Below are 24,833 nucleotides of genomic sequence, written 5' to 3'. Positions count from 1 at the left end.
CACTATATATATGTCCTCCTTATAACTGGCACTGTACCACTGCTTCCTCCACAGCTACGAAGATAGAGCAAATGCGTTTTTCATGCCGCTTAAAAAATCAGACAGTAACGGCTGGCTTGCATATACATTTTGATTGAAGAACAGATTTAATATTTTCACATGAATCAACCAAACCAAGTGCAGTTTAACCAGAGTGCTGAGCCGGGTGTCCTTCTCATTTCTGGCAATGTAAGGTAAATTGAAATAATAAAACTGCAACGCAAATAAGCTCAGTGATATTATACATGAAAGAAGAAAGGATGAAAGAATCTGCTGAAAAAAGATAGCCTCTGACCTGGCTATAGTGGCCTTAATTATTGGCTCATTTTTGCTATACAATGGCGCGTTGAATCAATTTTGCAAGGTGCGGAAAATATGGGTCCCATGTGGAAACGACAGACAATCCTGGATATAAGACCAGAGTAAAATCCCAGACTGTGGCAAATTGTAGTCTGTTGTACTCAGGAGGCTCTCTGCATGACATGAACTGCACGTCCAGCTAGCTTGGCGAATTTGCCTTTTGAGGGAAATTTCATGGCTTCATTATTTCATTTCTCAGTAACACTTGGTGTGAAGTCTTATGCAAAGTTTGTCTTAATATTTGTACGAGTATAGATATAAGAAGAATATTTATTTTACACAAGGCTATATGTTGGTGTTATGTTCAAGTGGACAGTTTAATTTCCTAGAGAGCTAAAGCCTGTCTCATTCACTTTTCCTGTCCAGACCGTCAAGATTTGATTTGTTGACCCTCTGCCCAACAAGCCCAATTTTCCGCCCATTATGCCGCCTCCTGGCTCAGACCTCATAAACCTTTGCAGATTCTAAATGTTCTGTCATCGCCGGCTTCCTCTTCTCAGCCCTTCGTCTCTCTTCACTGTAGATTTAATTAAGTCTGGTCTTATAAAAGCTCAATGTTTTGATATGCAAATAATAATACATGGGAAAAAAATGTAAAATGCAAGCACCCATGATGAAAAAAAGACTACATGGTGGAGACACAAGTAAAAACAGGTAGTACTCCACTTTTGACAATGAATGGTGGAGAGCAGGGCTGTAGTACTTGAGTCCACATTTTTTAAGTCTTGCACACTTGTGTCTTGTTGGACTTGTCTTGGACTCGTCTTGGTCTCGGGACCTTGGGTATTACAAGGAATAATGGACTAATGCATATGATATAGTAAACATATCTAATAAAAAACTATCCTCTTTACCATCACAAATAACCTACTTATGTACTGCATATAGTCTGTATCCCAGGAAGAAAGGGCAAAACAGTGTAGTTTTAACACTAAGTTTAAACTATATAAATTGGTGGTTGTTTCAGGAGGTCTGCAGCATACCTACTTGAAAATGAAAATTTAATAAAAATGTCCCTGTTTGTGAACATATTGGGGGTTGTCCCATGGTAGAAACGTCAGTAGCAAATATCGGATCAAATTTAAGGTTTATGAATGTAGCGTTAGACTGTAATGTCCTCAAACCTCAATCGATTATTTCTGTCCATCCTAACTCCTTAATCACTATACTAACATTGGGAAGACACTATTTCCTATTGAACAGGACTCGCTTTGCTCTGGACTCGGTCTCGACTGCCTTTGGACTTGGTCTTGACTTGGACTCGATTAGGTTGGACTACAGCCCTGGTGGGGAGTAAAGGCAAGTTTGAAGATCAAGGTTTTACTCCAAAGAGTTGTAATTTTCATTCAAAATGGTTCAATTTTGGTTACACAAGAAGTGGCTACAGGAGCACAATGTTTCAACCGCTTATATTAGATTGTAGCAAATTTTATATTTTTTTCAATATGCGATCTATTTGACTGAATACAAATCTTTTTTTTTTCATCAATGGCTAAAACCTAATGACATGCCAGATTCATGTTATTTCCCAATAATCCTTTTGTAGTAAAATAACATCATCTCCACATTAGTTTATTCTGCATCTACTGTACATTTAAAAAAAAAAAAAAATGTATTGTGTCTTTTGCAATTGTGGCAATTTAGTAAACATGTTTTATTATTAAAACACAAGCATTAGCATGATATTATAATAGCGTCACACATGTCTCCACACGTTAATGAGGACGTTGTGAGGATGCCTTTTACGATGGAAGGCGGGGCTTTTACGTTTGGAGTAATTAGGGTTGAGTGATAAATGTAAAATGAGTCACTGAGTTGCAGAAATAGAACTTAATATGTGGGCGGTTTCAATGTGTGACATTGTGCTCAACCAGCAATGACAGCTGTTCATCTCCTCCCATCAACTCCCCTGACCGCAACTTAAGACACATTTTTTGCACACATGCAAAAAAAAGCAACAAAAAAACACACAGTGCAAGGACTGTAAGGAATACACCATTGTGTGTGACTGGAAGGCAACTATGATATATGTTTATTCCCCTGGGAACTATACTCTCCCTCCTTCGTCTACATATACACACACACACCATCTAGTCTGTTATTGCTCTATAGGGACCCATTCGTTTCCACATGTAACATTCAAATTAAGCAGCATGTGCATGTGTTGGCAGGGGGTTTGGTACATGTATATCAGTAGGTGGAAGTAGTAGGAGGAGGTATATACAGACACAATATGTATGTGAATCCTGTAGGTGTTAGAGGTTTGTGAACAAATACAACATGTAACTGACACTGGCTGGAGGGAATGTATTGATTTTGCTTATTACAAATCAATAGAATATTGTCTTCCGATTGGTCAATGAACCCAATCTGTGGTTAAATAGGCAGTTACTCTGCTATTGTCAGTTATGAGCACATGGAAAATATACATATTACTAAAACGTTGCATTGTCATTAGCAATCTTAGCTGTTTTTTTTTATGTTGCTTCAGTACTTGAATGATATTTACAGACATCTCTATGGTTACGATTCTCTTCAGCGTACTCCATCGATGGTATTGATTTTTCAGAATTCCTCTTGCTGCAGATACTCCTGCTGGACTTGATTGATAAAGGAAGTTACTAAGCCACATTAGCTTGTGAGGAAAACCTTTTTAAATCAATATTGTGTGTAAAACAATGTCTATTGTTACTAGCCATGCTGCTAATATGTTCATGCTTTGACATACTACAATCTGGTTATTTGTCTCTTCAAGGCTTTGTTTTGCATCCGCCTCTTCATTCGCCCTTCTGAAGCTCATTTGGGGATGCTTTCCAGCTCTTTGTACATTACAAATTGTGTATTATTCCAAGGATAATTTAAGGAGTTTGCCAAGTGGACAGCAGTGTATCCACACATTCTCCTGAGACCACCCATTATCTATTTTTTGATTGTACTACAATGCACACATCTGCTGTTTTCTGTTTGTCACTATAGAAACCTGCAGCTGGGGAAGTATAAATGTGTGTATATTGTATTTTGGTGAAAAGGTGACTTGTTCGTCTTTTTTTGTTTTTGCCCAGAGACTGAGATGGACGGATAACAGATGGACAGAAATAGGAAAATGGAAGAGAGATGCCAGCATTTTGCTAACACCATTGAACTGGACAATTGATTGGATTGCCCTGGACCCCCCGGGTGTGTATGTGTGTGTGTGTGTGTGTGTGTGTGTGTGCTTGGCCAGCATGATGTGGAAGTTGTAGGTTAATAGAAAGAGGAAATACAGGGCTTTAGAAATGTGAGGCTGTGTGTGTACGCATGTGTGTGGATGTGTGCACTTCTAGAGCTAAATGTCCTCAAAAGGCTCAAATGGTGAGAAATATCCACCAAGATAAGTGAATAAATATAATTTTTTTTTTTTATAATTTGGGTCTTATTTTGCTAGTTCTACATATTGGTCCTAACAATTATAATTACATTTTACGGAGGCAGAGATTTGGCAACTCGGCAAGATGCAGCTGTACCAGTCCATTCCCCTGAAAAAGGTGTATGAATGCCAATGCTAATGCACAAGGCATTTTGCGTGCAACAAGAACGCCTTTTTGGGGTTTGGCATGTCATTTGTACACCATGTAGTCTGTAGTGACTGCAATCTAAACGCTCCATGTAAATATGTTATGCTCAGAGCTAGTGATGTAGAATAAAAAGGGAGAAAGACTACTTATGGCGGGAGGGAGGGAAGGTGGATAGGTCCAACAAACATACAACTTTTAACCAGGACACCAACGTTTTGTTTTGTAAGTTACGTTAGTGGCATTTGTCATGTGTTTTCTGTTCTTATGTCATGTTGTTACTGTATGTATTTTACTTAGTGTACGTACTTATTTTAAGCCCAATCGTGACGTTTTTCCTAAACCTAACTAAGTGGTTTTGTTAACTAAACCTAACTGCAGACTTTACTGTAGTTTTGTCACGTGGTGTACAAATGCCAATCAAAAAGCTTAAAATGCGTCCTCATGACGCGCAGAATGTCCACGTAATAATGTGCTATTTATACGCCGTCATGTGAGACTGGGTTGATGGAGGCAAATCAATGGCAATATTCCCGAGCGCAAATGATATCCACGTGCGCGCATGTAGAGGAGCCGCACATGCAACTCAAACAGCTGCGCATGTATATTATGAGAAAACCATGCTTTGAGTGCACACAGAATCAGAAGGAGCGTGTAACTGTTATCCCCGAGCGATCAACTACTATCACTGCTCTCATGCTCGCAAAACTTTCACCTGCTCACTCGCAAGTGTTTTTTTTTTCTTTTTGGCAATAAGTGGGCGGACCCAGTCACCATTGTAACCCTGATGTAATTCTCGTCTTGGGTTGGCCGAATGGCAGTATATAGTTGGATTACAAACCACCACGAAACCACAAAACAGAAGAAGTATTATCAGCAAAATGTACTTAAAGTAAAAACACTTATTGTGCAGTAAAATGTTCCCTGTCAGTGTTTTAGTATTATACATGATGATGATGATTATATATGATGTTTCTGGATTAATATTACTGCTGCACTAATGTGTATGTTGCATTTTACTAATGTAGATATTTATGGTTGTGCTAATTTGAACACTTTATATACTGTTGGATCTCATTTGCGCTTGCGGATCCTCTACATGCTTGCGCACGGATCTGATTTGCACTTTATAGTTGGCTGTGCAATGAAATCATTGGAGCAATACAATCGCTAATTTTTGAAGTAGTGATGATCAAACCCGATTTAGATACGGTCTTAATTACATTTACTGAATTGGTAAATCATCACCTCAGCCGTGCTAACAAATAATTGTAAGAGTTTGGCGATATAAGAATGGAGAAGAGGAGGAAGAGAGAGGGGTGGGGGGGCGCAGATGAAAGGTTAGAATGGGAGATAAATAGACAAGACAGAGAGGGCAGGAATGTGCTGTATGTCTTGTGGGAGAAAAAGCTGAGGTAGAGGAAAGCAAAGTGACAGAAAAGTGCAGGGATGGATGTTTGGGGTGCGGGGGGGGAGGACAGGGGGAGAAGAGGGGGTAGATTGGAGAAGACAAAAAAGGATGAAACAGATAAAAAGGATGGGAGAGCGGGGCAAGCCTTGGGGAAATGGAGGCAATCGATAGAAAAAGATGCCAAAGTGTTGAGGGGGGGAAAGAGGAGGAGGAGGAGGAGGAGGAGGAGGAGGGGGGGATTTGTGTTATATAACTCCAAAATGGCAGCCCTGAATTGCAGAGTAGTCTGTATTCTGGAGCACCCTCATCTCTCCTCCAAGTTGACTTCCGTCTAATCAAAACACAGACACTGTCTCCTGCGGATTACCTGAACCTGATAGTAAGCCCAAGCATTGTTTACGCATTTATTTTTGTGTTCCAATTTAAATCCATCCCAGGAGATCAAAGTTTTGTTTTGGTCTTTTTTGCATTGTTCATACTTTGTTATTTGGAAAATTTAACAACGAAAACATCATTTTCAGCGTGCACACATCCACTATGGACATGAATGTACACATGTATTTACTTTGCATTATAATCTACTGTACCTCACATTTTCATACTGTTATATTGTAATATTGTGGTACGTTTTTCCTCATAGGATATAATACATTCATTATAAGAAAACTGTAAGAAAAAACAAAATGTTTCTTTCATTGCGTGTTGAAGGACTCTAAATCAAAGCACTTTGTTTTTGAGTATTTATGCCATGGCTCATCTCGGACCCTCAGGGCATTTCTTTTTTCTCTCTCCACGGATTGCACTTAGAATATGTTATCCCTCAGCCCCCCTACACTCTCTTTTTTCACATAAAGTGTATATTCTGTAGGTCCTGAGTTGGGAGATAAAATGTGTGAAAAGAGAGCTGTAGGATTTGGAGCAGCAAGCAGAGGGGAGCAGCCAAAATAGAGAGAGAATATCAGCAGCGCTGCCTGCCAGCCTCACTGAGCTGCTAAGCAGGGCTTAACGATGCCCAGGGGGTTGTGTATGTGAGTGTGTGTGCATGTCAGTGTGTATCTTTTTTTTCTCTGTGTGTGTGTGCTTTCCTTCTTTATAAGCTCAAAACAAGAGCTCCATGTTTCGGGGTCAGATAGAGGCCGGAGAATCTGAAACGCAGAACTTTGTTTGAGGGTTGATAAGTTAGTAAACTAGATGCAGGTTATTTTAATTGCAGTACGATGATGGAAGGATCCATTGCTACCTGTATGGGAGTCCACTTGTGGTGGACTCATGGTCGCATAACAGGTGTGAAACTTAACCATGTCTTTTAGATGGCATGGCGCCATAAGGATGCACCCGATTTAACTGTTATCATTCCATTAAAATGCGCATTATCGCTCGCTATAACCATTATAGATGTGGGTCAGTAGGGGCCCACTGCGTTGTGAAAGTGAAAGCAAAACTTAAAAGCAACATGTTCTAACACGTAAAACTGAATGAAACATTATATTTTGAACACAAACAAAACAGCTTCTTTAGGTTTACGCAACAAAAACACTTACCACAGCGCATCACTTCCACCTTTGCTCCTGTCATAATTACTACGGCTGCTAGAGTTTGCTGTCCTCCTCCTTTATACCTTCTTTCGGTGATCAACCATGTGAATAGATGACAAAACCTACTATCGGATGTAGCAAGGCCCTACTGACCCACATTTATAAGCCTTATAACCACTGATAAGGCACATTTAATGGCCGGATAATAGTCTAAGGGGCCGTTCACAGGCGTGCTCAAACGCGGGAGCGCGGTCATCTCGACTGCACCCCAAGATGAACACAGTTCAACTTTTACATGTCAACGCGGATGTCATGTGACGAGGAACAACCAATCACAGCTGGAAGATATCTTTTTCTTTCTTCTGTAGATATCAGTCTACGGTAATATATATGGAGGAGAAGTTAATCATTTAAGAGCAGGGCTACCCAGAGCTTTACATCTGTCCCACAGACTATTTTACTAGCTTCACCCTTTCCGTCCAAGAACATCACAACATCCGGTTGAAAGGTCAGCCAACTTGACCCAGAGAATCGAGCAGTAAAGCTGCTGTGAGGGATTGATGGTGCTGGAAATCCATTTATCTTTGTTTTGACTTTGTATAGTTTGGTCGGCGAGGCTTTTACTGCTAAATTACCGCAACTTAATCATCATCATCGCAGCATGCAGGTTTTGGTCGCTTAGTAACGGCAGTAGCGTGACAGTAGCGCAATCTCCGAAGCACCTTGGATAAAAGGATGAAAGCGGCACGGCTGGCGTTTTCCACGCGTTTTAGACGCGGCATGTGAACGGCCCCTAATCGGCTGAAGTGTAACATCATACAAAGCAGCTCATTCTTGCTGTGGAGTAATGATAAACTGTACAGGGAGGAGTCACCATCAGATATGAACGGATAATGAGGTACGCACTATCTCCTAGATCACCTCTTGTCTTCTCAGTATATTGTTGACCTGACCAACCAGCAGGAGTTGCCAGTGCATCAATCTGAGCATGATCTCTGTCTTACTTCCCATCCGTGGACACCGCCGTTACATCCTTTTCACGGCAGGTATTTTTCACTCGTCTTGACAAAGCGCAGGTGTAACTTACAACACGAACGATGGCTCTTTTTTTCATTTAAGTGCTCCAGTGAGCGGTGCCAGCGAGCCGGCATGCACAATAGCAGGGCCCTGGAATCGGGATGGAAATGGAATGCAGCCACCATTCATGTTAGTAATTAGACACATGCTTTTCCTGCTTACAAAATGCCAAAAATGGCTGCCAATGAAAAGGTCCATCATTCTCTTTGGAACACCTCAAATCAGGTTTGTAAACGCTTTCTCTGCCTGCGCCACCCAAACACAATTCATTCAGGCTCAAAATGGGGGTGTTGCGTGCGTTGAATTCAACTTGTTTCCAGTTCATTTAACTCAGGCTGTGAATTAAAATGTAAGCTTCTGAATACTGACAGCTGATTTCATGAAATCAGTTGTCATATCCATTAAGTTAAGAAATAAAGGAGAAGAATAAGGCATGGTTAGCAAAATGAACGGCATTTTTACAGGACGTTTAGCTGATGCTTTCAAGGCCCCCAGAGGATCTAAAAGCATCTGAGCTACTGTAATAAAGCAGACGGTGCTCTGGAGGCCTAATGTGTTGCAATGTCTCACCACATATTGCCTTGGCATTTTGGAAAATCCCGGAGTTCCTTGCAGCAGAGGCCAGCTGGTCAAGCCCCAAAGCTGATTATTTTGGGAATGGGGGTGCATTTTGTGTGTGTGTGTTTGTGTGTGTGTGTGTGTATGTGTAGAGGGGTGGTGGATTCCTCAAGGTCCATTTCTCCCCAGGGGTGGCTGATCAGAAGGAGGAAGAGTTATTTTTAAATATTATAGTTCACCATCACACTCTCCCAACATTTACCATTTCATAGAGGAATCAGTAACTAAAAAAGTGAAATGCCATGTTTGTGTAAATTCACTAGCTTTTGTGCTTATTTTACTGAAAACCAAGAATTATTGTCATTATTGGGCTGTCACGATACCAGATTTGCACTACACGATTACCGTGGCCAAAAGGATTCACGATCACGATATTATTGCGATATCTATAGAGAATTTGAAAATAAATAAACAATGCTATCTGTCAAATTCATCCTTAACTTTGAATTTTGTGTGTTTTTTTCTATTTTTTGGCAAATTAATTACACTCAAAATACGAGTGTATGGAGATGGAGAGAGAGTTTGTAACCATAACTGTACAGAAGCATGATTTAAGAGCCGCTGGATTATTTACACAATATTATCATATGTGTAATAGCAACATGATATATAATATATCCCACCCAGTGCCAGGTGCCATTGTAATGAGATAGTCAATGTTATTGTGGTCTTAATTTTATGGCTGATCGGTGTATACAGTATATATAGATATAGATATTTTAATATTACAGTTGTCGTGATAACCGGTATATCGTGACACCGCTATTCAATCAGTAAAATTAGGAAATACTTTTCTAAAAAATAAAAAACTTGACTTGATATGGGGAGATTAAAAAAATACTATCAATTAAAAAAAAAGACTATCATAATATGTATTTGTATTATTATGAAAATAACTATATCAGTGTCAAAATGCATTTTTTATTGGCATTGAAATCTAACATTGGGTTTCTGTAAACACAAGAATGTGACCGAAGAATATGCTGCATGTACTAAAAACAATTTCATGCTATTTCAGCAAATGAGGGTAAACCTGAACACTCTTTTTGTACCAGTGTGTGCATGCGTGTGTGTGTGTGTGAAGTGAGATCCTCTCAGCTGGAGGACTGAATCATTTTTGACTTCCTACTCCTGCAGCAGACAAAAGTCTGCCAAAAACAAGGTACTCCCTCTCTGCAAGTGTGTGTGTCCGACTGAGAGAGAGGTGTGTATGTGTGTGTGTGCTCCACTGACCCTGCCTGACCTTGCTTTCCCGTCCCCCCCCCGCTACTGTCATGAGTGGGCAGACACACAATCACAGCTGACAGTTCAGCCCCCAAGGTACCATCACATCTGATTGCACCAAACCATTGGTTTTGGGAAATTCTGTGTGCTGGTGTTGTGTCCTGTAGTGAAAAAAAAAAATCCGACAGAGACGCTTTACCACCAAAGAAAAGGGTGAATGATTCACATTTCTCTTGCCCATGCCCATGCATTTTGTTTATTTGTCTGTGTTTGAGTTAGTTGTGTATTTACTATCGTGTGCATGATGTCACTAAACTTAGTACTACTTTGATTGAAGAAACCTTCGCTGGACCCAGAAGTAATAACCCGGAGGTCTGGGTAGTAAACTGGGGAATAATAATTAAAAATAAATGCCAAAAATGGGCAAAGAGATGGGTCTTTGGTGGAGATGCTAGCAACCTCAATTATACCTAACTTTAAGCCTGAATATAATTTAAACAAACAGGTGAGTCATATAAAAATTCACCCACTGTACAGTTTTCATGAATGTAGAAATTAGCTTTAGAGAACAAAAACGTTTTTTGTACCAGGATGTAAACATGTTTATTTCTGCTGTAAAATCCAGCATTTTAACATGTAGGTCTATGGAGATTGACTCGCTTTTGGAGCCAGCCTCAAGTGGTCATTAGAGGAACTGTAGTTTTTGGCACTTCCGGGTTGGCTTCATTTCTTGGCACCGGAGGTTGCCACTTGTGACAAACCCGCTGCAAATTAATCACCAGACTCTGCTCTATGGAGCTTTTGTTTTTTCTTGCCGCAACTTTGGGTTCAATCTCACTGCTCTCAACGTTTTGGACGCAGCAGGTAGCAAAGATTCTGATAAAACAAAAAGTTCTGATAAAACAGACAAAGTTAGTGACTAGCTGGTGAACTTTGAGCATTTAGCAGCTAAAGAGACAGATATTTTGAGTTGGTGGAGACCAAACCAGAGCTAAAAGGAGAGTGAATAGTGGACTTAACATTCATCATGTGTCCTAAATATGACTTCAAATGAATGCTAATATTCTCTATCTGCTGGATGTGTATAATATGCAAATGTAGTTTGCCATATTAACTCAAAAGGTGATAATATGTCAGTGTTCACAGACAAAACAATCTGTTATTGCAGGTTAAACCAAGGAGTTTGAGTTGTCTAATCATAACCATACTTTGGTTTCAATGTGTGTATATATTAACATCTATTTGGGAGAGGACATTTTGCTGGTGTGTTCTCAGTATGAACAATGTGTTTCACTAATGCAAATTAGTGGTATATGAATGTGAAGAATGGGGTTTCTGGTGAAAAAGAATATCTAACATTTCCAAACACCCAAAGGAACAAGACTAATACATCCCCAAACAACACAATTAGACAATACAACTGTAATAACTGACTGTTAGGGGGGGCGGTTTGAGTTTTAGGGGTGGATTTATTTTCTCGCACTTTCTTCCGCAGACATTTTATAGAATTAAGCCGACGACACCTCCACGAGACAACAACGGTTTCTGGCATCCCAGAACCACCTCCACACCCGCTGTCAGCGCTGATCAGACCCATGCATGTCTCCAATACAGCACCGCCATAGCCACCCTGGCGTTACACCTACGGTTGAGCTTGGCAAGCAGTGTTTATCATTTACTGTAAAAAGAGGCCCCATTTTAGATTGGAAGGTGCTTAAATTAGTGGCAAAAAATAGGAGGTGGGGATTTGTGCATCTGTCAGGGTTGACAAGGAAGGTTGCAGGGGGGTCATTGAAGATCTGTTTCTAGCTTGGGTGAGTGAGGAATGAATTGATGCATGTATGTACGCATGTGTGTCTGTGTGCGTACACAAGCGTGGGAGGTTTCAGCAGGGGTAAGCCAAAGGAATATCACCCAGAAACCCTCAGAGATCAAAGAAGCTAATTGCACCATGGAAAATAGGAAAAAAAATAGAAAGACAGACAGTGAAAAACTGTGAGAATGATAAAACGAGACAATAGAACGGTGTGAATTTTCTTAAAGAGGACCTACTAAGATCATTTCCAGGTGCATACTTGTATTCTGGGTTTCTACCAGAACATGTTTACATGCTTTAATGTTCAAAAAACGCTTTATTTTTCTCATACCGGCTGTACTGCAGCACCTCTTTTCACCCTCTGTCTGAAACGCTCTGTTTGAGCTCCTGGCCCCGCCTCCCAAAAAGCCTGGTCTGCTCTGATTGGTCAGCTGGCCCACTCTGTTGTGATTGGTCAACCAAACCGACTCCGCCCCAGCTCCGCTCTAACTAGCTTTGTTTGAGGGCGTGCCAAACTAGCCGGTATAGGCAGGTATTATACAAATGTATTACTTGGTGACATCAACACATTACAGAAGAAAAGGCGGGACTTCAAGCAAGTTGATTCAGGCAGTTCAGGAGCAGTGTTTCTGTGGGCGAGAGTAACTCCCTTTGGTGAGGACCTTGGGCTGTGTAACTTTGCAGGCTTTTACATGCACAAAAAACTATATAGCACATGAAAGGAAAGGGAAAAAGCACAAAAGCATAATAGCTCCCCTTTAAATGCTTATAGGTAACAGTGAGAAAGTAAAAGAAACTAGATGGTGAGAAATGAGAGAAAAGGAAGATTGAGGAGAAATGAGATCAAAGCCAAGACGCCATTACAGATTCATCAAACATCATCTTATAGTTTTATGATCTCGTAGATATAAATTCATTGAACGCACTTTGAGGAATCATGATGATACACTCCCAACTGAGCCTTAAAGAAAATAATCGGTGGCAAGAATGTTTTACTTCAACACACATTTAACCAGACAAAGAGCGAATTGTCATTCACAGTTATGGTGTGAAGAGTTGGCGGACGGTATATGTGTGTGTTTGTGCCGGGGCTGGGGGTGTATATTTAAAACATATTCACACTTCAGAGAGGCGTCCACCTCCACTGTTCTGAGGGACTTTATTAAAGGGGCCTTTATTACTTTAGACAAATGTTTCTATTTAACTGTCTCTGTCTAGACTGTTCCCTTTGTTGAAGTCGGTCATGTCTAGCTTTCAATCAGAGAGGATGATCAGTGAAATTGCATCCTGAAAATCTGCTGGTTATGATGGAACACAACTGAATGAGTGGCATTTGATGTGTACGTAAGTAAAATGTATTTCTGGAGCACTTTTCAAAATCAGGATTACAAAGTGGTTCACCGTAGCAAATAAACGAAAGTAAGTACATACCACAAAATAAAAGAGATGTTGAAATCATGAGAACAAGTAAAGGAATAGAAGCATCATAAATGCACTTAAGAATAAATATGTCCTGGCATGAGATATAATACAGTTTGTGTACTAATTTGCTGACCAGATCCGCAGAGGTAACCTAAGGTTGCCCATAAAGCCCACAACAAACAGCGAAAAACATAAAGGAGGACAGAAAATGCTGCCTGGCGCCAGTATGAAAAGAAAATGATGTTTTTGATTATGTCTTTTCATGTATATACCTCTTTTCTTTATTGCTGGCTGTACAGCGCTTCATGGCCACAACACAGCGCACCGCTGCCAAATAGCGTCAATGATTATTTACATGTTCATAGGCTCCTCATGTCTGGTTCTCATCTCTTTATTTACAGAGTCTTACCACCCCTAACATGACATATTATTGCTCCCTACAGGGGATTTAGTTCTGCATTCACAGTCAAGCAATAACGCTCCTGGGATGGAGGTGACACTCATCAGGATATTGAGGAATTTGTTTTTAGAGTGATATTTCAATTATTATAATGATTTATGGAAGCCCATTTATGCCACTGTGATGAACAGAAAGATCCTGTTAGTCATTATATTGACTTACTATCTCAAAATAATTAGTAAGCATCTCAAAGTAACGAGAAACTTTCTCAATATTTTTACTTAATTAATATCTCAATATTTTGAATTAGTATCTCAAAATAATGAGAAACTTTATCAATATTTTGACTTAATTAGTATCTCATTATTTTGACATAGTATCTCAAAATAATTACTTCATATCTAAAAATAATAAGAAACTTTCTCAATATTTTGACTTAATGAGTAACTCAATATGTTGACGTTTCTCAAAATAATGACTTAGTATCTCAAAATAATGAGAAACTTTATTAATATTTTGACTTAATTAGTATCTCAATATTTTGACTTAGTATCTCAAAATAAAGACTTAGTAACTCAACTTTTAACCTCATGTCAGTGGTAAATGACATGAGGTTAAAAGTGATTAACCAAACCATGAACCTGCTACAGCGTCCACTACTGGGTTTACTCTGGAGCCTAACTTTTAATCAGTATGGAAGCCCATTTCTGCCACTGTGATGAAAGAAAAAAAAGGATCCTTTAAGTCTTTATAATGAGAGACTATATCAGAATAATGAGTTAGCATCTCAAAATAAAGTAAGGCTATCTCAAAATAATAGGAAACTTTCTCAGTATTTTGACTTAGTATATCAATATTTTTACTTAGTATCTCAAAAATAATGAGAAACATTATCAATATTTTGACTTAGTATATCGATATTTTGATTTAGTATCTCAAAATACTAAATACAGATACGAAAGTTATTATTTTGAGGTACTTAGTCAAAATTTTGAAATGCTAGGTAAATCAAAATATTATGAAAGTTTATCATTATTTTGAGATACTAAGTCAAAATAATGAGAAAGTTTCTCAATATGTTGAGATACTAAGGCAAAATACGTTTCCTAATATTTTGAGATAGCCTAACTTTATTTTGAGATGCTAACTCATTATTTTGATATAGTATCTCATTATAAAGATTTAAAGGATCCTTTTTTCTCTTTCATCACAGTGGCAGAAATGGGCTTCCATACTGATTAAATGTTAGGCTCCAGTAGTGGACGCTGTAGTAGAAGGTTCATGGTTTGGTTAATCACTTTTAACCTCATGTCAGTGGTAAAACAGTTATCAAATATCATATGCCCCTCTTAAATACTCTAAAATTAAAATCCACTACCCCCATCGCCCAATTAATGTCGGGGGCGTTTAGCAGGGAGCAGCATTAAAAGTGTCATTGGTTTTTAAATGACTGGTCATATATGGTAACACGTGGCAACAACTCATGCAGAAATGAGAGGTATAGGAGCTTAATAGTCCCCATAAAGTAATGTCGTTACATTTTGGAAGAAGGTAACGAGTGAGGAGTAATGGACTCTCATTAGGAGCAGCAGTAGTTCACCTGTGGAGGTGTCTGTGATTGGAGAGCATCGAGCTTCACCCCGCCTCTCCAAACCCACAGAGCGCACACAGCAGCAGCTCCAGCTCCTCACTGGCTTCCTCCTCTCTCTCTACCAGCCGCAGAACATGAGCTCTCTTCTCTCCGAGCGGACGCATAACGATACAGATGGTTTCATTACGGCAACCCGCTTCATGCTGACCGAAACTGCTGCTGCTGTTGTTTAGGAAACAAATCTCCCACCTCCACTGTTACAAGGTGGTGCTTTTTTTTGGATGCGCCATGCAATCTCGCCGGTGGAGTTGTGGCATTCGGCTGGTGGCATGGACGTGCGTTTGGAGTCTGGCGCTGCTCGGAGCGTGGTGCATCCCAGCAAATGAAGGTAAAAACACAGACACAGACACCACTGTTTGGGTTTGGCTTTAATTGGCACTTGACACAAGTCTGACCGGTTAAAGGTCCGTCATGGTGCGCAAGTCCGTCGGTCTCCTTTATTCTAAGGAGGTCGCCTGTACAATGAATTTGAGCTATATAATGTATATGACAGCTGTGTCTCCAAAGTCTGTACTGACAGTTTGTTTTCCGAAACGGTAAAAATCTGAGATAAAAAAGGGACCTTTGATCAGAGCAGATAACCAACCAGTCCTCCTTGGATCCTTGGAGGACTTGGCTGCGCCGACAGACGCACAGAGAGCTGCGAAATCCACTGGTCTTTAAACATCGCACCCTGTGCAGCTCGTTGACATTGACCTCAACGCACTTTCTGGTGTTTTAACATAAAAAAAGGAGGAATTGACAAGAGTAATCTCTTTTTTTTTTGCCATCTCTTATAATAATGGGGAAACGTTTGGGTTTGTGCTGCGATATTTCTCATTTCATTCCCTTTTTTAAGGTTATTTTAGGTTTAGTCAAGTCTGGCATTCTGTCTTTTTAAAGATGCGGATTGAATCATTTTTTAATGTCTGAATCCTGTGACATGACCTGAGATAGTAGCGTGCAGTAATGTTACTTTTCTTGTTAGATATTAACAGTGTTCACTTGGCACCACCCCATTATTTGCATATGCCTGCAGCGCAAACCGCTAATTAATCAACTGAACTGTCAACTGAGCTAATGCACCTGCTTTCCCCCTCTACTAAAGATCAAATATGCTTTGCAATGTGGCTTAAAAATAAGAAAAGTGGAAACAGTGTGTCAAATATTGTTCCCACGCTATTGTCCGAGCAGACTGAGCAGCATTTTGATAGATGAATGCCATTGTTTTGGGGCTATTAGACATCCGGGAAAAAAAGAACATTCATCAACATGCTTATTCTTCACGTGGCAGATTTATTTGGACAATGTTTAGTTTCACAAAAGTGTGTCTACAAGTGTGACCATGGGACATTCATGGGTCCCTGGAGCGGTTTGCAGGGATATCCAGCTGCAGCATGTAAGATAGTTAAAGTTTACCTAGAACGTATGGTTACCTCTTTGTGTTAGTGTCTTCTGAAGTGAATTACCGCGCATTTGGGTTTCATGGGATAAATTCCACTCTGATACTGATTCTGGTGCAAACTGGCATCCAAGTTCCACAAAAGAGTGAAAAGTTCACCAAAAACCACTTGAAAGGACTGTTTTACTTGAACTCTATCCAAACCAATGACTCATGAGGTTTTGTTGTCTGTAGCACCAATATTGTGCCTTTTTAAAGCCAAGCTTCAGGCTATTGAGAGTCGTGAATCGATGGCAGACTGGATCGTAAGTTTGCTTTGAATGAAAAGAGAGAGATTAGTCCTCAAAAACAACTCCACATGATCTCTCACATCATCTTAAAAATGAGTCAGACGTGTTTTCTTTGCCGTCTTCATTTTCTCACACCTATCCTTTTGCTTTGCTCTGCGACAGCACATTGTTAAAAAATCTGTCAAATTTGACAGAACAACCACAAATGTTTTCTTCTTCTTTCAAAAACCCCATCAGTGAAACACCTAAACCCCCTTAAGCAGCTTTTTGCCAGATCCCACACACATTTTAGAGATGAATTTGGCACACATTTGCATCGCAATGGATAATCATACATTGCATGCATAATTGGAGAGGAGGGTGAAGCCCATAATTAAAATAGCCGCCATTCTCTCATTGGGCTAATCTATTGTAATTGAAAAAGTAAGATTGAACCATTTCTCGGCTCGCTTTTAGACATCTTGGAGGAATCATCGGGGGACTCTGGCCACCGTCTCAATTTTTGTCTTAATGTAGTAGAGTAACATCCTATGTGCTGAATGTGTCCTCACATTACACAGCAGACTTCACCTCATCCAACTGTTTTTCAAAATTGAAGTTCACCTTTCATTTGCATCTATAACAGGGAAACAAGTGAACAGAGAAAAGCCCTGATGCCTCCTTAATTTAACAACATTTAGCGGTGAGGATCCTACAGTGGGGCCCTCCGCTCCACCACACATGACTGATACTGCTGAGGAAAACTGTACACACTGCGCCACCTTGATTAATTCCCTCTTTTACAGCTAATCCATTCTTATTTTATATCAATCGATTTCTGAGAACATCTCGATGCAGAGCCAGATGCCTTCACATCTGTTTCTGAGATTCTTATTGTGTTTCGATTAATAACAACGTCTGACTAATGAGGGGTGTGTGTGAGCCGTCACTTTGGGGAGTTTAAAACTGCTTTTTTTGTTGTTGGTAATGGTGTTGAGCAAATGAGGACGGTAGATTTGGGTTAATTACAGTAAATGGCTTGAAAGAAGTGCGTGTTTGCCTGCATGCCTGTGGGGTTCTGTGTGTTCGTGAGCGAGTGAGTGAGAGCCATTAAGCCCGGAGCAATCCAAGCTAACATGTAAATGTCACAATGAAACATCACGAGACACAGACAGGAAAAATAAAGGCAAATGTGTCGAGGGAATTGCACGTTTAACCATTGGTTTCACAAGTACAGTATAGGAGGTAAGCCATGGTTTCAGACAGTATTGCATTAGGGGTCACTGAGGTCGCGTTGATGCGTAAACCATCACTTGCTAGAATGCTAAAAGTGTGCAATTGAAAATAAATAGCCTTGTCGCTTTCAGATATCCAGTTCCCATTTCAAAGAGAATTTTATCTGTATTCCCCCATGCTGAAAATCCACTTACTCCTCAAAACATTTGCAAAATTTAGAGTATCCTTGGAAGTAATGTCACCACAAGACTTTAAATCTCTTTCATTCATTCAATGGTGATGACTTTTAATAACGCGTTCCATAGATCATTGTCATGGCTGAGCTCCAACTTGTTAGGTGGTTTGATCCTCAGAGAGAGCGCGAGAGAGGTAACGTATCCCTTATGATCTAGTTCAGCATCACTTATCTCTTCTTTATGGCCTAATTAGTTGTCTAATCGCCTCCTAAGGACATCTTTTATTATTCTCCGCAGAGCGGCGGAGATGGTAAGACTAGTGTAGTGTGTGTGTGTGTGTGTGTGTGTGTGTGTGTTGGGAGGGGTTGCAGAGCGAGCGCGTCTCGGTTAGTGAACTAGCTTCCGCCTCATATTTAGTTCTGCTTACTCCACCTTATTGCTGCGGATGTCTTGTTCTTTTGTTGACATCAGGGCAGGGCTGATACCAGGATCGGCTTTTTTTATGATAAAGCTTATCATAGGACTGGAAGTATTGTACCCAACAGCTGCTTTAAGACATGATGGTGTTTATGAGATTAAACCTTTGGATGGGTGGTCGGTACACGCTGTTTTATTGTTTGTTCTGTATTAACGTTACACTAGGAAACTTCTCTTGTTGGCAGCTCCAAGAAGTAACACAAAGAAATCTTGAAGGTTTATGTCGGCAAGATATTCACTGTTTTTTGTTTTTTTTACCAACCTGGCTGGCATGTGATGCTTTTTTGCATCCGAGGGAAGCGAGAGGAATGAGTCCAGTGTCCTCTGTAATGAGCACTCGCATGCAATTTAAATTTTGCCTGTGGGAAAAGAATTGTCGCATCCAATATCCAAAATTCCAATTGAGTCAATAGTGTGAAATCCACACCAGTTGTCACGGAAGGGGCCTTAGTTTGATGTGTCAGTACTAGTAATTTGCATAGAGATTTTATGAGGTTATTGGAAATGTAAAAAAATGTTTGCATAGAAAATGTTTTGACTGTGCATAAAAGAGTATTTTCTTGTGAGTGTGATCACATTTGATCCCAGGATTTGTCAGCTTAGTGGACCGAGTTAGGAAGACAGCTGTGAACTACAGTTTAAATGGGGACAGTGGTTAAAAACCCTTTAACATGAACCCAGAAGTGATAGCATGCTGTTGCATCCTGATCGGAGTTATACTACATCAAAGTCAACGTATCCTCATACAACAGTTCATATCTTACAAATAGTTATTCTTCATTTTTCATGCATTCTTCTAATGTCCAGATACTTGTGTCAATTACATGCATACAGTCTTTTCAGAATAAACTTCTGTCCTCACAGAAAACAACTTTGTTAGGTTTAGGCCACAAAACTACTTAGTTAGGTTTAGGAAAAGATCGTGGTTTGGGTTAAAATAACTACTGAGGTGGCGTAACTTAAGTACGGAAGTTACTTGACAAATAAATCAACGTTGACTTCTGGTTTCGCACGGGGTACGAACACCGGTCTCCTGGGCGAAAGTCCGGTGTTTTTTGACCCTCCTACCTTCGCGAAATTTGTCGCTATTTATACTTCTTGGTTTATAATTACGTGGATTACATACAAATTGATTTTGTGTGACATTTATGAATTATAGTGCATTGCTTTTCATAGGTATAGCTACAGTGTGGCTTTACTATGGATGGCGTGGGTGTAGACAAACCTAAATAGGTTATACTACAGAAAAATGTCCTTTCCTTTAAGAAGCTGTCATTCTCCAAGCACCTGATTTGGTTATAATGACTGGCTGGAATTTGTATTGAAGCGCCCAACTTATTTGCATCCTCGTAAAATTGAAGTAAAGGTATATTGTGATTTGTAGCACGCAACAAAAGTTTTAAAAAAAGAGACTAAAACAGTGAATTTATAAGCGGTTATGTATTCTGTAGAGATTCTGAAAGGGAGATTTCTAAGACCAGCGAGAAGGCAACAGATACTACTTTGCTTCTATTAGTTTGCTGAAATGTCTATCTCTTAATCTGCTCCCATTACAAGGATACGAGAAGCTATAAATTGACGGTGACGATTAATGGATGGTTCAGTTGGACTTTCTCCTTTTATTGTTTGAGTACACGCTGTGTCAGACACGGAACAAACCGAACGCTATCGCAGATGAGATAAAGATAATTGAACTCCACCCCTGACAAAACGTGAGTCGCATTTATGATGGTGCATGTCATGCCTTGGCTAATAGAGACGAGTTGTAAAGCTGTTCCAAACAACACGGTCTAAAACGAGATACACCAATGTTCATTGATGCAATTTACGGTGTTCCGTGTATGCGGAAATGCTACTAACTGAAACGTACTTTGTTGTTTGGTCATAGTCAACTTTATCATGAACAGGCTGCCAGCTGAACAGGCTTCATTCTGTGGTAAAACAAAGAGACACCTAAAGTGTGTCCAAAACCCCCCTCTGTGAGCTCACAGCTGCCTCTCTGTTGACAAGAACTTGTGCGACTTAGTTGTAGAAGAAGCACTTGGACACACTGATGGGGAAGACGATACAGAACTCACAAGACTACACTGTCACCAGTGCTGCAGGAGAGGAGATGTCTTGAGGAGTGCAGTGGTCAGGGTATTGCACTCGACAGCTTTGAACTGAAAGGCTGAAAAAAGGATCCGTTTGAGCTGAGAGCACTGTTAAGAGTGTGAAGTCGGGCGGCAATTTTTGGTCAAGATGCACAAAAGAGTGTAAATGGATAATAGCCACTTTTCTTAGCACAACACTCCAGGCCATGCCAAGTGTTATTATGTCAACTCTGACTCATGAAGTGGCATTTTTAAACTACTTTGTACCGAATTCTGCTCAAATTCACCCACGTCTTGTTGTAGAAATGGAAAGTGCTCATTACTCTGTCAGCCTATAAGAGAGGCACACACAAAGTAAAGGGAATAGAAGTGACGGTACCTGTCCTAAGATTTGATCTGAGAAGCAGATCTGGAGTGAAGTTCTGTTTTTAATCCTCAGTTTGTGATTAAAATTGTGTCAATTCTCAAAACTCATTTTGGAATCAGCCTTTGTTTTGCACCTGGAACAGTTTGACCTCCATTTGCTGAATACCTTTTAATAATTGTAAATGGTTTTACTGTTCATATAGAGTGGTTTTACTGTATATGGTGGATGAAAAACAAGTTGACCAGAGCAGATCATTAGTGAACTTTCGGAAGCCTCTGCACCAGTGACAGCCGCGGCCACAGGCATTATGTTTTCGGCTTGAATTACTTAAAATTTGGAACAAATGTCCACTTGGACCCAAGGATGGACTGATTAGATTTTGGTGGTCAAAGGTCACTGTGACCTCACGTCTGTCCCATTCTCGTAATATCTGAGGAACGCCTTGAGGGAATTTCTTCAAATATGACACAAACGTCCATTTCATCCAAAATCGCATACTATGCACAACATACCCAATATGTGTACTTTCAAAATACTTTTGTGTGAATAAACAGTAGTATGTATCTTTTCGGAAGCAATTTACGTCCTCACTTCCTCAGAGCCTCCTTGCTGGTTTGAGACGTGTAACCACGGTAACCTGTGCCAACCTCATGTGACCAAAACTACGGTTTGTGAGAATCAAAGTCTGACTTAATTCAAAATTATATTACACCTTGCAAAGTGAAATCATATACCGACAGTTAAATTGATGCGTTATCGATGTTACAGAGCTGTTAGTCAACATCAGTTATGAATGTTGTCATCACTGCCACATTGCATTGTGGGATATTTATGCCACCCTAGTGTCCAGCGTTGCATACTGTAAAATTTCACCAGAAATAGTATGTAATTCGCGTACTATTGGTTTCATATAGGGTTTCGGACATAATCAAATATCTACATAATAATACATACTTTTTTTAGCATTCTAAATAGCATATTAGTATGGAATTTCAAACGCAATCCTCAGACTCAAGGGTGAACTGATTAGATTTTGGGGGCCAAAGGTCAAGGTCACTGTGACCTCACAAAACACATTCTTGGCTATAACTCAAGAATTCATACACTAATTGTGAAAATTTCTCACAAATATCTAACAGGATAAAATGATGAAGTGATGACATTTTGGACAGACGTGAATTCTAGTTGTTTTAATTGATTGGTTGTTTGTCTGACTGTCTGTGTTTGTAACCTTTAACAGTGAACCTGCTGGATTCCCGCTCTGTGATGGGAGACCTAGGATGGGTGGCCTATCCTAAGAATGGGGTGAGTATGACTAGCGCTAAGGTGGTTCAATTTGTTGTTTGCCGAATTAAGAATCAACTTTGACAAATGCTGTTGTGGTGACACCCAAAACTTTTTTTTTTTTACTTACTCTTGAAGTTGTCAGTGACCATAGTGTCATTGTTTCTTGATTAGTTGTCTTTTGGAGGCTCTTAGAGGTTATTGTTTTTATGTTTTTTGACACACTTATCACACCTTATGACATGAAAACACACCAAAGCTATGTAGTTAGACATTAGACCCATCAGCAATGATCAAAAGTGTGTGATAACTTAAAAAAAAAAATTGACTATATCTAATAAATAAAATTGTGTATATCTAAAACAAACCATCATCTCCTGCATGTGAGCACAGCTTAGGTAGTCTAGGTAGTAAAGTCACTTCCTGTGTCTGGCCTGTGACGTTTTTTATTTCACACTGAAGTGCAGGCTCTTCATTTGTTTTTATCAAGGTTACAGGTCATTTCATTTCCAAGAACTCTCAGTTCATTATCAGGGTCAATTGAATTCATGAATAAGATATTGAAAGTCACCATGGAATATATTATTCTCAAGCCAGGAATTGAGTTTCCATTACCAAGTATTCCCACGGTGAGGACTAATTAGAGAATGACTTACTAGAGTTGGGAAATAGTTATTCCGTGGTATTATACAGTGTATTTTTTAATGAAAAAGAACTTGCGTTTAAAAAAAAATGTATTCTGGCGTTTTAACACCACCTCATGAGACAGTAGTTGACTGAAAAAATCTGCCACTTGTCCTGGGAAAAATTAAATTCCCCAACCTCCAGGGGACTGATAGTGCTGTGTTCGGTTTAAACAGGAATTAATTTGTGCATCCATTTGATCCACATGGAAAATCTCTCGTATAGTCACAACTCCTGTTGGCAAATATGCGGCTATATACCCGCCGGACCAATAGCGCTGACCATGGCGTTTTCTCAGCTCTGGGTATTCAAATCACGGCCCACTCTGTGGCTGTATGTAGATGGGAGAGATAGTGCTGACAAAAGCAGCCGTATGCGCAATCATATTAATGAAGATGTGATTATGGCGTGTGGTTCCTACAATGCAACTGCATAAATAACTGGGTGGACAGGGGGGGGGGAGGAAAGAAAAGTCGTGATAAGGCGATGTAAGGATCTCATAATGGCATTCTGTCTTATTAGCTCTTATGCTTTTATTCAGCTACAGTTGATTAAAATGTTTTTTTTTCTGTTCAACTTGTTGTCTGACACGGAAATGACAGACATTTCCAACGAAATAAATAATGTATTTTCCTTTTTGGCATTTTGAATAGAAGATGTTATCATTGTTGGCCATTATAATTCCTGTCATGTTCTCTATATACGACAATCTGCAGCATACTCTAGCCGGTCCCCACGCACACTCACGCTTCCACTCAGGCTAAATAAGATGTTGAGGAGGTACGGACGTTTTTTTTTTTTTAGTCTCATGTTTCAGATGGTTTGTATCATCCCTCGTTTTCTCCTCCTCCTCCAGCCCCCTTATCCCCATCATCGTCTCTCCTCTCATTTTTTTTCTCTGGCCCAGCTCTCATCCCTCCCATCCTTTCCTTGTCCCCGAACATTTATTTTACCCCTTATCCCCGCTTTCTTCTCATTCTTGTCATCTGCTTGTCTTTTTTTTTATCTCACCATCTTCTTTCTGCTGCTTACCTCTCCCAAAGCTTCAATGTGCTTTGAAAGTTCTTGAAATGTGCATTTAAGCAAAAGGGAGATGGGGAGTAAAATAAGGGATTTAAAAAGTGTTTGAAATTTGATGGATGACCTTGAAATGTTAAGACACATTTCAATGAGCAGCATGACACTGGCATAGTATCTTGAACGTGAAGACTGCAGATTGTAAATCATAAATATTTTTGGTTTAGGAGCTTAAAGGGATAGTTTGGGTGTTTTGAAGCTGGGTTGTATGAGATACTTATCCATAGTCAGTGTGTAACCTACAGTAGATAACGGTCTGCACGCCCCCAGCTTGGAGAAACAGACAGGAGCAAAGCAATGTATTACTGTGGACGGGGCCAGCAGCAAAATGTATTTTAGCTACCTAAAAGAATAAATATCAGTTCAAGTGTACTCTATATTTAGACTGTTTTTGCCACCGCTATACAGTCTTTGTTTCCAACAGGGAACTTAAGCCCACTATCTATGCTCTCGCCAAAGCAACCAGACTGGAAAAAAACAGTAATTTAACCTTGCAGAACACAGGCGGTTGCTGGTCTACCGCAAACTGTTCGTTAGTTTGTGTTATTGTGTGACTTTGGTTAGTTCTGATTCACCAAAGTCACACAGTAGCACTAACTAACTAACCGATTGAGACAGACCAGACCAGCAACCCCCATGTTCTAGGGGGGAAAATTACAGTGTTTTTTTCAATGGAGTTTGGTGG

General features: G+C 39.9%; 1 protein-coding gene across 1 annotated transcript in view; it reads left to right on the top strand.

Annotated features, from left to right (window-relative positions):
• Positions 1–15,121: 15,121 nt before the first annotated feature.
• The window catches only part of LOC119478351 (ephrin type-A receptor 5), a 74,472-nt gene continuing 64,760 nt past the window's right edge, over positions 15,122–24,833 (top strand). The window contains exons 1-2 of the mRNA XM_037753045.1: positions 15,122–15,432; positions 22,344–22,408. Coding sequence (XP_037608973.1) covers positions 15,333–15,432; positions 22,344–22,408 — 165 coding nt within the window. The 5' untranslated portion in view covers positions 15,122–15,332. The remainder of the gene's footprint in view (positions 15,433–22,343; positions 22,409–24,833) is intronic.

The sequence above is a fragment of the Sebastes umbrosus genome, chromosome 19 (genome assembly GCF_015220745.1).
Source record: "Sebastes umbrosus isolate fSebUmb1 chromosome 19, fSebUmb1.pri, whole genome shotgun sequence".
NCBI lineage: Eukaryota > Metazoa > Chordata > Actinopteri > Perciformes > Sebastidae > Sebastes > Sebastes umbrosus.
This window is presented reverse-complemented; position numbering and strand designations above follow the sequence as displayed.